Source organism: Talaromyces atroroseus (genome assembly GCF_001907595.1).
Source record: "Talaromyces atroroseus strain IBT 11181 chromosome Unknown scaffold_20, whole genome shotgun sequence".
In the NCBI taxonomy this organism is placed as follows: domain Eukaryota; kingdom Fungi; phylum Ascomycota; class Eurotiomycetes; order Eurotiales; family Trichocomaceae; genus Talaromyces; species Talaromyces atroroseus.
The window spans coordinates 147,467-161,728 of NW_017971452.1; the positions used below are offsets into that span (position 1 = coordinate 147,467).

A 14,262-nucleotide genomic window follows, 5' to 3' on the forward strand; every position below is an offset into this window, starting at 1 on the left:
CATATCACTTTTCTGGTCAACTTCACAGAGGAACTACAGAATTAGTGCATATAGTTAGTGTTGGCATCTCCGTCTTTTCTACGTGAGTGTGCTATGGGCAATATTTTCATAAATATGCTGTTGAAATCCTCCCTGTGGGTGGTGCAGAGGGGTGCCTGCGGTTCCTGATTATGTACTTGCTTAAACAGCGTTTCGAATCCATCGTCGCCACATCATCTGGTATTCTTCATTCGTGATTGAAATATTGTAGTTCAAACATGCTGCTTACTTGTCTCTGCAAGTTCATGGTACTCCAGGCCGCTCCGATTCATTCCATATTGATTGAGCCATGGACTTTATGACATTAACACGTCTAACCACACAAAGAGACAATGTCCTCAGGTACATAAGGACTCATGATGTCAATGAGATCAGCAAGAGGAAGCCAGTCAAGGGTACCGTGAATAGTCTTGAGTGCCCAACCGCTGTACAAGACACGAGCATAGTAACGGTTTGACTGATCATTTGTTTCCCTATAACCTCTTAGTCAGTACGTGTACAACTTTGACGTCAACATCGAAGCGAAGAGCTTACCAAACTTCAAAAGCGATGTTAGATGCCATAGCTGGCCATCGCAGCGCATCAATACCAAGCGCACCCAGAACAGGGCCGATATCACCATCATGAATAAATATGTGGGTATAATCAAGAGATGATTTGCCGTCGAGAACAGCTTGGAGGCGAGCAACGATTTCGCCAATGAACAAGCCCTCAACTACCTGGATGTATTTGACGACATCGGGGTTTGTGCGCCAGTAGTAGTTCCATTCCCAGTCGCCGGCACGGAAGACTTCCTCGGCCATTTCCATAGTCACGCAGTTGGAGGAATTGGTCAGACTGCAGGGGAGTTCGTAACCGTTGCACAGACGGGCCTGAAAGTTGTCCGAGAAGTGGTCAAAGGTGTCTTGCCAGGAGCTACTGGTAGCACCCAACATTGATCCGAGAGTAGACCGTAGTTCCTCGGTGACAGCAAGGTGGTCGTTCCATTCAGACGTCGACTCCAACGCACTCAAGGTGCTACTAATAGCCGAGCAAGAATATCCCTCGTTGACGGTGTCTACGCTAGACACCATCTGATGCAAAGGTAGCGCACCCTGGTAAAAAGGCCAGACACCACGCAAAACCGCACCGGCACTTCCCTGAGTAAGCGCCGATTCACTAGAGCGGAACCAGGTGCGATCATTGGGTTGCTTGGGAATCAGACCAAGTTTCTCGCCATAGACGGACCAGAGATCTTTGCCGTGCTGGAAGCCGTCTTGGACTCCACCAATGGTGATTTGGGGGTATTGGCAGGAACCGTTCACGCCGGGTGTGAATGGGTTCGTTGGGTCTTGGTATGTCTGCGCATACATGGGGATTGGCTGGATGCCGGAAGAAGTGTCTGCGCCTGCGTAGAGATAGGGTCTGACATTGTCGCAGTCATATGCTTCATTCTATCGAAGATTAGTGAGCGGACTTAGAATATGCAAAGTATGTATGATTCTACCTCTCCACCAGGCAAGATGTTGTAAGGAGAACGTCTTTGATGACGCTGCAAATACTCAAGGTACACAAGCTTTCCCAGAACATGGCCCTTGCTTAGGGCTTCGGGAAGCTCATACTCTTGAACACGGGGATGAGGCATGGAGCAATAATCATAAGTTCCATAAGGGGAACCTCCGGTTGGTCCGGTGGTAGCAGCCTGGTAGATACCCCCATATGTACCAATTGAGCTATTGCTGATGTAGGCCGTGTCGTTGAGTGTAGCTGGGTAGAAGGTCTCTTCAGCTGTCCAGCCTAGCACTGGGCTAGCAAGGCCGGCAAGGCCGAAAGCGATTCCAAACCCAAGACGAGACATTGTAAGATTTTCCCGGGAATCGCCTTTTGGACTCTTACAACTTAAATGTCAATCTTCAAATTTGAAAGCGGAATGGTCCAACCTTATATACGTTGAAGTTCCAAGAAAATTATCAAAGCCAAGGTGCAAACATTGTTTATTCAAGCTTTCTTGCTGCCGGAATTCCTGGGTGTATAACCTCCAGCATAAACGCAAAGCAATAAGCTAGCCTTTAGTTAGCATACTAACTAGCATGTTAGTTGCCATACGAAGTGGGAATTACACAGACTGATTCACGGCCAATTGGATCGTCACGACTAATGCACGTGGAAACCCTTGTAGTTTGCTGACTCTTATTTACTTCAGAACATTGAGAGAACGTTCAGCTAATTTCCTTCTCGTCACGAGTCAAGTGTCTCCAGATAAAAAGTATATCGTACACAGGTTTTGATTTGGACATCCCACGTACAGGAAAGCTGGCGGCTTCATATTACCGAGTTTGAATATAAATATTGCGAGGTTCAGGTGCTCGGAATACACGAGCACGGCAGTTGAGTCCATTGACGCTTAGTCTATGTAGTTGCACAATGTGGAAGCAAATCCTCACCATCGCGGCATTGACCGCGTCTGTCCAGTCCTCATCCCTAGCCAAATTCGCCCTGGAGAAGGTCCTCAACGACGCCTCACCCATCTTCGGTGACTACGCCAAAGTAACAAATCACACCGCGGAATGGATGAAGTCCTACGCAGACGACACTCTGCTCGTCCACATGAACATTCCCGGAACCCACGACAGCGCAACGTGGAACTATACCCAGGCCACGCAGGACTCGCTTTTGGGTATCACGGATCTGAACCAGGTCACTGTCCCGACACCGCTGTCATTCCGATGCCAGGAACTCTCGTTGGTCGATATGCTGAATATGGGGATTCGGGCCTTTGATCTGCGATATGCGTTCGATCCCACAAACACTACGATCATATTCTACCATTCGCAAGCCCTCCTGTCGGAAACGGCTACACTCAACGATATCCTTTTTGGATTCTACCAGTGGCTCGATGACCATCCTTCCGAAACCCTGTTCCTGTCTCTCCAGGACGAAGGCTCAACGGCTCTCTACGCATCCAACGATGCCGCAGTCCAGCTCGCTCTCTACTCAGCGCTAACCACACCCGCTGCTCGTGCCTACTTTGTGCAGACCAAAGACGAGCTCGGAACACTGGGCCAAGCACGCGGTAAAATCACACTCTTGCGCCGCTTCGACCTGGATCAACTGCCCGCTTCGTACACCGACAATCTTCCCGGATTACACTTCAGCCCAAGTCTATGGACTGATAACAGCCCCGATATAGCACTGGTATACAACACTGCAAAGAATCTAACCGCTTATATTGAGGATTACTACGAGCCCCTGACACCATACGGCTCAACTGCTGCTGAGAATATTCAATGGAAATACAACGCTACCGTCGCAAATATTGAAAGAGCTGTGTCCGCCGCTCACAGAGACAGTCTGTTTTGGACCTGGGCTTCGAGTGAGAATACGGATACGGTGCCGTATGTGTGGCCGGTGACTCAGGCGCTTGGTAATGGGACGAATTATACGCCCAAGGGGGGAGTGAATGATTTGCTTGTACCGTTTTTAGAGCAACAAAAAGGGAAAAGGGTGGGCATTGTGATGTTTGACTTTTTTGATCAGCCGGGAAATTTGATTGAGACATTTTTGAGTTTGTAAACTTGATTTACGCTCTCCTAGGGACGTATCCATGTATCAGATAAATAATTACTTATTTGAGGAAACTTTGGACTGATGTTTATCTGTCGATAGAATTTCTACAGCCAAAGTAACGGATTTTCATACTGATGATGAAATGTTGTAGTTATTGACAATATTCTTCATTCGTATAGTTTACCTAGGTACCTGTTTGTTACTTGTGCAACCAACGTTGGAAGTACATTGTGCGCAGATAGCATTGATATTCTCCTTATTATACATTGGCGTTGAGCCTACAATTTGACGACCAAGTTTAGTTAGTTGCTCCTGTCAGGCTTAGGCTCTTATTGTTGGCCAGGGGTACGACTATTATGTTAGAACTGGCCGGTATATCACATTGAGAGAACTAACTACGTATGTGAACTAATCGGAAACTTAGTGGATGAACCCCAAGGGCCTCAGTACCTCCACTACATATTGAATGACTGGCAATTGATTGGTGATTTGTTTTGTCCTGAATCGACTGTCTAAATTGAGGCTGTAGGCCAGCCCAACACATCCTCAAACCACTGATCACTTTCTAAGTTCATTGACTGGATCCAGGCCATCTGATCCAGATCTGGTATATAGCTGTCCTGACTGTGCGCGTCAGAATAGGCACTCTGCTGTGACCCAGTTTCCGGCGGGGTGTTGTTCCATCGTGTATCGGCCCAAACCCGACAACGGTTTAAAAGTTTCGATAAAAGCTTGAACACATTATCCTCGCCATCAAGGCCAGGGCCTTCGCCACTCGAATCAAGTTTCCCGGTCATACACTCCATCGTAGATATTAGGTCGACCGTTTTGCGCACCGCCTGGCGATCCCACGACGGATCTTCGAGCACGGACAGGTATTTTAGAAAGGTGATACACCGTATCATTTGTGACCAGAAATGAAAAGGAAAACCAGCGAGTTCCGAAGGCGGAATGTTGTAGAAATTATCAAGCCACGACTTAATGTTTTCGACGGACTGCCACAAATACTCGAGGCGTTCATATCCAGGTAAAATCCCACTATCACTCCTCGGCCCTGACATATTGAAAAGTGGCGATTCCCAGCTTATGGCATAAGCTAGCTGGTTTATGTATAATTCAATGTCTTTCGCGTATAAAACGAGAATCCCTGTAACTCATGGCCGTCAGTGTTCACATAGCGGGATCTACTAGGGTGTCTTTCTGAGAGATGACTCGCCTCTGTGACGGGACTCTGATGGAAACGAAGATACAAGTTCGTGCAACTGTCCTCGCAGCGTCTTAAGATATAACAAGCCTGGAGTGGAAGTGGCCATGAATGCTGTTGATGTACGAGCGCGATCTCTCTCGTATTCTTCGCGAATGTAAGCCGCTCTCTGCTTTAGCAGCTGCAATCGTACCTGGGATGCAAAGAGCTTATCCGTCAGGCATAGCTTGTTCGTTCCAATGACGCGAAGTGCCTCGTCCATTTGAGGTGTCCACCGTAGAGCATCTAGGCGACCCAGGTGAAATGAAATGCTAGCAGCACATATGTCAGTAGGGTTGCTTTAGGTTGGGATGATTAAGCTGCTAGGCGTACTTGGAGCTCAGAACAAAACACGCTAGGACAGCTCGTTGCTTTTCCACCAGATCCTCGACTGTTTCCTCGCTGGCATTCTCGCCATTGTCGTAATTCTGGCCTTGAGTAATTGCCACGATGATCTTAATTTCTGTTTGAGATGGTTTGAACAACCGTAGATCATATACCAATGAAATGGCGAGCATCATAAGTCGGGACACAAGATCTGCTCGGCCAAGAAATGCGTCGGTACTCCATGCTAGATACGTGAGCAAACCAAGGAGCAGGTCGGTATTCGACTGGGTATTGACAAATGCAGATGTGTACAAGACGTGCTTCAGCTCCTCGGCTCGAGCTAGCCTTACTTGTGTCGAGAATGAAGTAACGGTGAGAATGGCCTGGAAGAGGAATGGCCGGTCTTGGTGCAGTTGCCAGGCTGTTAAACCTGGAGCAAGGTTGATAAATGGGAAGCACGGCAGCATATGAGATCGGAAAAAAAGCAGAGAGGTCTCTGCTTGACTTTGCGATATACCATAGGGCAATGGAGAACAGTGCGACGGTGGGAACGGATTTGTGTACGCCAGCGCCGCCGGAGAAGGGCCTCCGCTGATGCTAGGGTTGAGGGCAGTGGAGTTTGCTGGAGTGGGTTTCGAGCTAGACGTGGATAATGCAATGCTCTCCCCATCAAGGAGCCGTTGAATCTCAGGTGAGGGTCCGTTAGAGCTGGCCATAGATTGCATTGCAGATAACAGCGTTTCTATCCTGCCCTCCAGCCGGGCGATTCGGATGTCGGATTCTTCGGCTTTCTGAGCATTGCGTCTGCGAAGTGAGTCCGATGGCTGGCATTGTTTTCTGAGACGACGACATCTGCGAGGCTGTCAGTGAGCCTGTGCAAGAATATGCCTGAGCTATACTGACCGTTCGCAAGCATCGCCTCTTCTTGCACTAGGCACACAGCGGCATTTTGCCTTGTAGCATTGCATGCAAGCCTGGCCATACGTACTAGTGTGGCCGGGGGCCAGTCTAGGTCTCTCCATAGTTGTAGTGTCAGTAACCAAGAATCCTTAGGCTTAGGGAATTGTGGGCAGGCAGGTAGGTTGAGGCTGGAAGAAATGCGGAGGAAAATCCGGCGGAATTGCCTCCGTTCACCGGTGGGTCCGCGGCCATTTGTTCTTAAATATAAGTGCAAAAATTAGGGCACGGGGCAGTTTAGCCCCTAAAATAGCAATTCCGTGCAATGCTCGCCTAGAACGGCGGTCCACCAATGTCAAGACCTCAAGGGTCCTACTTAAGTATCGAGGTGCGTAGTCACGCAAAGGAGCTCAGTAACGCCTGCAGACGACGCCTTCCAGTTTTACGCTAGCTATATATGGTGTCAACGCCCTGGTAAGGGCTGTATATACATCTGTGTAGTCATCCACGTCACAGGCAAAACACCCAAGGGCAAAAATACTACGTGGAATATTCGAACAGCACTTACTGTATTGCCTCTGAGAGAGTGCTCCAAGGAAAAATCATGGTGGAGTGAATCGAAGTAACATTCTTTGGCAAGGTTGGTTCCTTTCCCAGCTCTGATGGTCTCTCTTAGTGACTTCAATGTTGCACTAAATCGCATAATTAGCGTTAATAATAATGATCATGACTGGCCGAGATGCACATTCATCACAGCGCTTAAGCACTCCACTCAGCCTACACCTCACCGCACGCCCGCCGAGGTTTGACATTTGTTTAACTTCAATCTCGCCACAATACACCTCCAAGATGGCTGTTGGGAGGATTATCGGCAGCTTCTTTCAATATGCTTCTATCTCGATAGCAGCTGCTATCGGGCTGTATGCAACACTGCTAGCACTGCTCACCATATCCACGCTTCAATCCCATGCAGTATACCTCCACGCCATACAGATGACATGGTTTAAGGACCTTGACGTTCCGGAAAATTTCGGCTTCTTAAAGAATCAAGTTACTCCCTTCTCAATCAAGACTCCCGACGGGGAGCGTTTATACGCCTGGCATATCCTCCCAATCGAATTATATCGCAAGCATGAGCAGTCTCTTATTGCAGAGCCGGTTGGTTTTGTTTCGGATTTCACGTCTAGAATCGCATTTCAACTGTTACGCGACGATCCTGACGCTCGTTTGATTCTTCACATGCATGGTGCTGGGGGTACTGTCGGTTCAGGATACAGAGTCCCAAATTACCGTGCATTATCCGCCGGTCAGCCAGGCAAAATTCATGTCCTGACATTTGATTACCGTGGATTCGGAAAAAGCACCGGCTCACCATCTGAGGATGGTCTTATACTAGACGCTCACGCTGTTGTTGACTGGGCTATGAAGATCGCAGGTATCCCTCCCTCTCGAATCCTAATCTTTGGCCAGTCTATGGGTACTGCAGTGAGCATCGCTGTCTCCGAGAAGCTTGCAATGCAGTCTCCACCAGTGGTTTTTGCAGGCACAGTTCTTATTGCACCGTTCGTCGATTGTGCAACGTTGGTTTCAACTTATCGCGTGGCAGGAGTAATTCCAATACTCTCTCCGCTTGCAAGTTTCCCTTTGCTTTTCAACTACCTCCGTCGCCTTATACAGGACCAGTGGCCAAGTAAAGACCGCATCGCACGGTATATTCGCTCCAATGAAGTTAATGGTGAGAAATACCGCCTCGCGATCATACACGCCCAGGACGATTATGACATTCCATGGCACCACACGGAAGTTGTCTTCTGGCACGCAGTGAACGCTTCGATACCCACGGGTATAAGCTACGAAGAACTCGAAGTAAGGAAGTTGGACTCGCAGGTTGATCTGGGTGCTGCCGGCTCAATCATGGAATGGAGAACGGATAATGGTGTGATCCGGGAAGAAGTATTGAAAACTGGCTTACATGATGTTATTATGGGTTATCCAATTGTCACTATGGCCGTTATGCGTTTTTTCGAAGCGGCAGATCCATCCTTTACATGCTGACGTAGAGAAGATATACCTCCCACCTGGTGGGACGTCTCGATATAAACGTTGACGGGTCTGGGTGTATATAAGAATTTCATTTCGTGTTCCACATCGATGTATTTGTGATGGCTTATTTCTTTTCCTCGGTCGTACAATCTCTTTTCCCAATTTTCGTCAAACTCATGGTGTTGACCGAGTAAGCCGGTGACATAAATTTCGTTATCTCTATACTATAAGATATTTGAAGCAGGTGGTCCTTTCATGAATACTTGGGCATCAAACTTAAAACTCAGACTAAAGTATGTGACAGTGTTCTATAAAGATTTTCGCATGAGAGACATAGGACAATTCACACCCCTTTACCAAAGATCGACATGCAATACCGTGTGTTCTCACAATAGGTGTATCCAATAGTTTGATATTTCAACAGTGCTATAAATGGCCGGTTCTTCGGCTCCCAAAGTCGTAAACACCTCCCCCATCATCAAGATGCGGCTGATGAAATACAATCCCACGGACGTGAGACTGATAACAGTTGGTATACCATCCCAGCGGAGAACGACCTTCTCAAAGTGCATAAATATTACCATCGAACCAATAGAAACAAATGCTGAGACCCGCCACAGCCACATCTCAACGGTTGTTGGGAACATCGTATTCCAGCATGCGAGGTGAAGGGCCCCAAATGAGATACCAAAGAGACAGGTTAATGGCCAGATTTTTGATCTATACAAATGAGGATCCCAGTGAACCAAGACTATCTCCTTGCGCACCCCATTTTCTAATTCTCGAAGCTTGTCCTCACTGATCGTAGAATCTTGTAGAGCTCCAGGTACTAAATCTACTTTGTGATTGTTCCCACTTTCCTCCGCTGTCCGCTGTAACGCCTTTTCAGCAGCATTGGCCTGGATTGCCTGCATTAATCTATCCTTCTCTTCCTTTTCAAATACCCGTGGAGTGAGATACCAGGTATTTCAGAATGTCACTTGTTTTTCCATTCCTTCATTGTCAAATTTATCACTGATGGCCATAGACTCGAAGATATGCTTCTGCTCTGGGCTCATAATTGGCATTTCAACAATCGATGGAGATCGGATATCTTTTGGTTTGTCCCACCAGAAAAAATATGTGACAATGAAGAGAGGGATATATCCAAGGGTCATAGATTCAAGCTGAGATATAGGGAGAGTATAAGCGGCACGTATTATACACTGTGCGACAAACCAGGTCACCTGTACCAGGGCCATAAGTTTCGCAACACTGTCTGCTTTACTTTTGTCTCGTATATCCTCAACAGAAAGGCCCCATCTCCCGTGATCTTCCCATGTAATGATATGTTGTTGTAGCAGCCAAATGTATTGATTTGGCCAGATAACCCTATCGCCCCGCGGTGTCCGGTATCGTAAAGCGAGCACACTGACATAGAAGGCATGGATAAGTTCGAATTGTCCATTGGTGAGTTCGGCACATTGTCTTTTCATTCTTACGCATTGGGCCCATTCTTGGAACCCCTCGACTGCTATAAACTCCGGGGCAAGTATCGTCTTGAGGCACAGGGCACATTTATGCCCTAAACCATATAGCTGGCTCTTGTACACCCGCGGATGTATAACGACCCATGTGCATAAGAATACGGTGGTCAGGCAGGTTGCGATTAACCCTAAAGTTCCTCGTCCAGGTGATTGGAGAACCCATCCAACCAAGCCACCGCTATTATTATCAACGAAACAACTTGGGCAAGAGGTCTCATGCATTGAGGCGTTTTATGTAATCGTAACAGCAGCATTGAAGAGATGGCGGTCGTCGTTAAGTTTGTCATGATGAAGATGGAGTAATATGCCTATTATACAAAGGAAAGAGCGCCCAGACAAGGCAGTGAGTGCGATTCGTGGTACAAGTGTTTCAGGGGTCGTACCTTAGTAAAATCTGTGACATCTTTCTTTCCGCTCATGAACTTGATCCCATTGGTTACTGCTTCTCAGTTCAGGCGCTGTTAGCTACATCATATCACTAATGACCGCTTGTTCATCGTCAATACAATTGGTCTGAAGCGGGACACAGCGCAAGAAAATCTGCTGTAGCATTGACCATCTATCTAATTACCCAAAATAGAATTTGCTGCATAGACAAGTTTCACGCTTATGCAGGTAACAACCAACAACCACGGTGTTCTTCCAAGGGTTGGTTATCAAGCAAATTGTTTGTATCACTAAAATTCAGGGTCTTTTGAAATTACCAAGTCCGAAGAGATTAATGCCAGCCCTTTCGTATTTTTGAATGCTTTTATATGCTTCCACGTTCTCATGTTCCCAGCCAATGGCTGGAGTTTTGCGTACTTGCAGCTAAAGTTATCAAAATTGTAATATACTCTTCAAATTTAAAAATATTCTTATCAATGGATATATATGGCTACCCACATATAGTTTGTAATTGTTGTTTAGCCCTATATACTCAAGTGTTAACTTACAGTCTTATTGTCCACGCATGGACTCACTTCTAAAAACAATTCGAAGCCTTCAGGCTAAACTACAGAGCTGAAAGTACAGTCTAGTCAGTGCGAACTTCTAAGAATAGAAACAATGGCAGGGGCCGCCTAGGTCGCCTTGGCGCTTTGAGGTGCATAAAATTCACAAAATGGCACAAAGAAACTTACCTAAATTATATCTCTCTGAAGACTTTGTGGTAGCTGTTAATATTCATTCTGGAATTGCGAGGACATGCTATCTTAGGGCATTGGACTTATAAACATTAGTATGTCATAGTACTGACTGCCTAAGCATGACTGTAATATCTTAGCTTTTTTTATGCTGGAGCACTAGGTAGTCAAAGGTCATATATTAACCTACAAGTAACACACAAGCGAGCCACTCATTTGTATGATTATGGTCCAAGCCTATTCCTAATATGACACAAATACTGGATAAAACTTTGTCTACTGACCACCTGTATCCTAGAGGTCACTGCAGCATGCAGGTTCCTGTCTAGGACCCTTTCAGCGGCTAAATCTTCAAATCAAGTCAAGATCGCTTCGATCCCTACTGCGTACAAGGCTCTACTCTTGTAAAACTACCCATTCTACCAAAATATCAGCTAAATTAAGTCTTCTCTTGAGGCTGTTTGTCATGTGCTGCCTGTACATCATGGTTTTCTTCGTTAAAAGAAAATCGATGCACTGCTTGTATTCATAAACGAACCGCTTCAAAAAATTTAATAGGCGAGAGGGGACTATTGACACACTGTCAAACTAGCTTCACCTATTCCCTTCCCTTTTTATTCTTATTGTGTGTGTGTCTGTGTGTGTGTAATACTTTCTCAACCGCCTCAGGGAACTGAGATTGTTGACTTCCTGCTACGAAGTGTAGTTGACTAACCATATGGTTACTCGATCGCCAGGCACTTCCCTATAAGCATTCCCGTGTTGAGTCTTTGCTTGGAATCGAGTTTCCAGGCAATTGGCCCTTCTTGAAATGTCCTTCACCATTTATACAATTTCCCAATGTTCAGAAGGCACTGAACTAAATTCTAAAATTTGCATACCTACCTTACAACATCTTTCCGTATTAATAGTTTAACTGAGGTATTATCTCACTTCTTGCTTTTTCCTTGTTATGGGATTCCAAGAGCGACCTTTAAACCACTCAAGTGATATGGAAATTGGTTACAAAATTACCTTAAAATCTTGGGCTAGACAACCACGAATGGACAGGAAGAGTGGCCTGACTCCTAAAGGAAAGGGAAGAGAGAAGTTGTGTAAGTTTTGAAGCTTCGTGTCTGCAAGTTTTCTATGAATGGGAATATAAGCTCTTATGGAATTTATCTAACATACAGGAAGTTGACTGTAGCACCCCAGCGAACTATAGTATTAGGTCAAAATAAATTTGGAATATTAAAATTTGCTAATTTTCACCGGTATAGAAGAATCCTCTGCTGGAGTTAGGCGTGAACCCAGGGGAATGCCCGGCAATTTGCCATGATAACTCCGGCAAGGCCACGCCAGCCCCTTTTGAAGATACAGGTTAAAATTTTCAAACGAAAAGCAACTAGATGCCCAGATAGCGAGCTTTGTGGTACTAATTTATTAAACCACGCAAGTGACTGTATGCTGATGCTGATCGTTGGAGGTTTTAATGTGTTCACTAAAATCCATACGTGTACGCACGGCCTTGGATACGGAACTTCAAGCAACAGTGGTAGACCATTTACGGTAGATAAATCGCAGTTGAAAGTCAAACAGGTAAAACTATTGTGTTCTTGGTTTTACAGTCCTCCATTAATGCTCCAACAAAAGCCTTGGAACCTTAATAGATTGCGGAGTTAAGAATATGCCGGACCAAGATTAGGGCTACACCCACTGTAGATATACGAGGTTCCAACTATATATATGTGTAAATAATCATATACAATGAAACTTTTATTGTCATTCAACAGATCTCATTACAAACTCTTGAAACAACTAACTTGTCTCCTATACTCCTCAAGATAGACCTCGCTTATCAATCCCAGATCCGCCGACAGCAAAATGGCTTCAACACTGCCTGGTAGCCACCATTCGGCTCTAATCATTGCGGAAAAGGGCGCTCCTCACTCTCTCGTTAGCCGAGTGACTCCTCAACCCGGCCCTGGACAGATACTTATTGAAGTCAAAGCCATTGCTCTGAATCCAGTGGACGCTTTCCAAAGGGATCACAGTGCTCTCATTGCAACCTATCCGACTGTACTAGGGTCCGACGTCGCTGGAATTGTAGCAGGAGTTGGCCCAGATATCCTGTCGAGTACATTTAAACTGGGCAGTAGAGTCGCCGCCTATGCTTCGTCCTATTTCCACGGAAGCCACGCGGACTACGGTTCATTCCAGCAATTCACGTTGGTTGCTGCAGAGAAAGTGACACCCCTGCCTGATTCATTGAGTTTTTGTGAGGCGTCTATCTTGCCCATGTCCGTCTCAGTAGCCATGTCGGCATGGTGGACTATTGACATGCCCCGGGATACCAAGTACGCACCGCAGGACAAACGAGCAATGCTAGTTTGGGGCGCATCTACCAGTGTCGGAAGCGCTGCTGTGCAGACTGCCAAATCCATGGGCTTCCATGTCTATGCTACGTGCAGTCCTCGTCACCACGAATATATAAGAGGGCTTGGTGCGGATCGGGTATTCGATTACCAATCTCCGAACGTGGTGTCGGCAATCGTGGACAGCATCAAGGAGGACAAGCTATCACTATACCAGTGCTTCCTGGGTCGAGGAGACCTCGAAACTATCACCACCATCCTCGAACAAGTGAGAGGTGACAATGTCGCAAGAATCGCTTCCGCCCCAATTGTTCCACCAGACGCCAGGCAGGTAGACGGCGTCGTCGTCACTTTTGTCCAGACGCCAGCAGATCCAGTCGAAGCCCGTGGTTATTTCCGGTGGGTTTTCAATGAGTGGCTCAAGGAGAAGCTTGCTACTGGGGAGTACGTTCCTAGTCCTCACTTGAAAATTGTCGGTAAAGGGTTGGAAGACGTCGATAGAGCGCTTGATAAACTCAATCAGGGTGTCAGCGGGAGCAAGTTGGTAGTTGAGCTTTGATTGCATTTGTTTTGCTCGTGATGTCGCTTGCTCGGTTACTGTAGCTTGGGCATGAAGAATTCGATACGATGTTTGGCATTTCTGAGTATTAGAAAATAAACATAGTTGACATGGCAGTTTTACCATGATGATCGCGACTAGTGTTGCTACTGCTGTGATAGGCCAGAAAGGCCTTTGTATATCGAGCGTAAAATAGCAATGGAGCCAGCGACGCCGTGTCGGCCACGCTTTCGACGATAGATACAATGTGTCCATCATTCGGTCAGTTAGAAATAAAACTGTCACTAGTGCTACTCTTTATATATGGCGCGATTATTCACAGCATGCATTCGTGACTTTATAGAACGGATTGTATCTCGGAGAATAGATGGTGAATCTACACGTAGGTGACACAGTGTACTGTTTTAGACTCTGACAACCTACGCGCAAATATAAAGAAATAGCGGCATAATCATGCATTTTTTTCATGTTTTTCTTTCTCCTTCCCGGTCTTTTGCTTTCTCATGATCAGCTGCTCATGTTGGTTGCTCATATCTGCTGCATTACGTATGTATATAAATTCGCGAGAACATCTCAAGACGGACCATACAAAAGGTATCAGTCC

General features: G+C 46.3%; 5 protein-coding genes across 5 annotated transcripts; 3 read left to right on the forward strand and 2 right to left on the reverse strand.

Moving 5' to 3' along the window:
• Window positions 1-352: 352 nt before the first annotated feature.
• On the reverse strand, window positions 353-1,876 carry UA08_09291 (hypothetical protein; the record flags this gene model as incomplete). The annotated part of the gene is made up of 3 exons (XM_020265218.1): window positions 353-512; window positions 574-1,472; window positions 1,526-1,876. 3 exons carry the CDS (start codon window positions 1,874-1,876, stop codon window positions 353-355), a joined length of 1,410 nt encoding a protein of 469 aa, XP_020115523.1.
• Window positions 1,877-2,442: 566 nt separating this feature from the next.
• Window positions 2,443-3,591, forward strand: UA08_09292 (hypothetical protein; the record flags this gene model as incomplete). Its single annotated transcript, XM_020265219.1, has 1 exon — window positions 2,443-3,591. The coding sequence occupies one exon, from the start codon at window positions 2,443-2,445 to the stop codon at window positions 3,589-3,591; it is 1,149 nt and encodes a 382-aa protein (XP_020115520.1).
• A 506-nt stretch (window positions 3,592-4,097) lies between these two features.
• Window positions 4,098-6,177, reverse strand: UA08_09293 (hypothetical protein; the record flags this gene model as incomplete). Its single annotated transcript, XM_020265220.1, has 4 exons — window positions 4,098-4,685; window positions 4,836-5,100; window positions 5,162-6,007; window positions 6,059-6,177. The coding sequence occupies 4 exons, from the start codon at window positions 6,175-6,177 to the stop codon at window positions 4,098-4,100; spliced, it is 1,818 nt and encodes a 605-aa protein (XP_020115521.1).
• A 724-nt stretch (window positions 6,178-6,901) lies between these two features.
• Window positions 6,902-8,107, forward strand: UA08_09294 (hypothetical protein; the record flags this gene model as incomplete). Its single annotated transcript, XM_020265221.1, has 1 exon — window positions 6,902-8,107. The coding sequence occupies one exon, from the start codon at window positions 6,902-6,904 to the stop codon at window positions 8,105-8,107; it is 1,206 nt and encodes a 401-aa protein (XP_020115528.1).
• Window positions 8,108-12,608: 4,501 nt separating this feature from the next.
• UA08_09295 (hypothetical protein) lies at window positions 12,609-13,658 on the forward strand (the record flags this gene model as incomplete). Its single annotated transcript, XM_020265222.1, has 1 exon — window positions 12,609-13,658. The coding sequence occupies one exon, from the start codon at window positions 12,609-12,611 to the stop codon at window positions 13,656-13,658; it is 1,050 nt and encodes a 349-aa protein (XP_020115529.1).
• Between the last annotated feature and the right edge of the window lie 604 nt (window positions 13,659-14,262).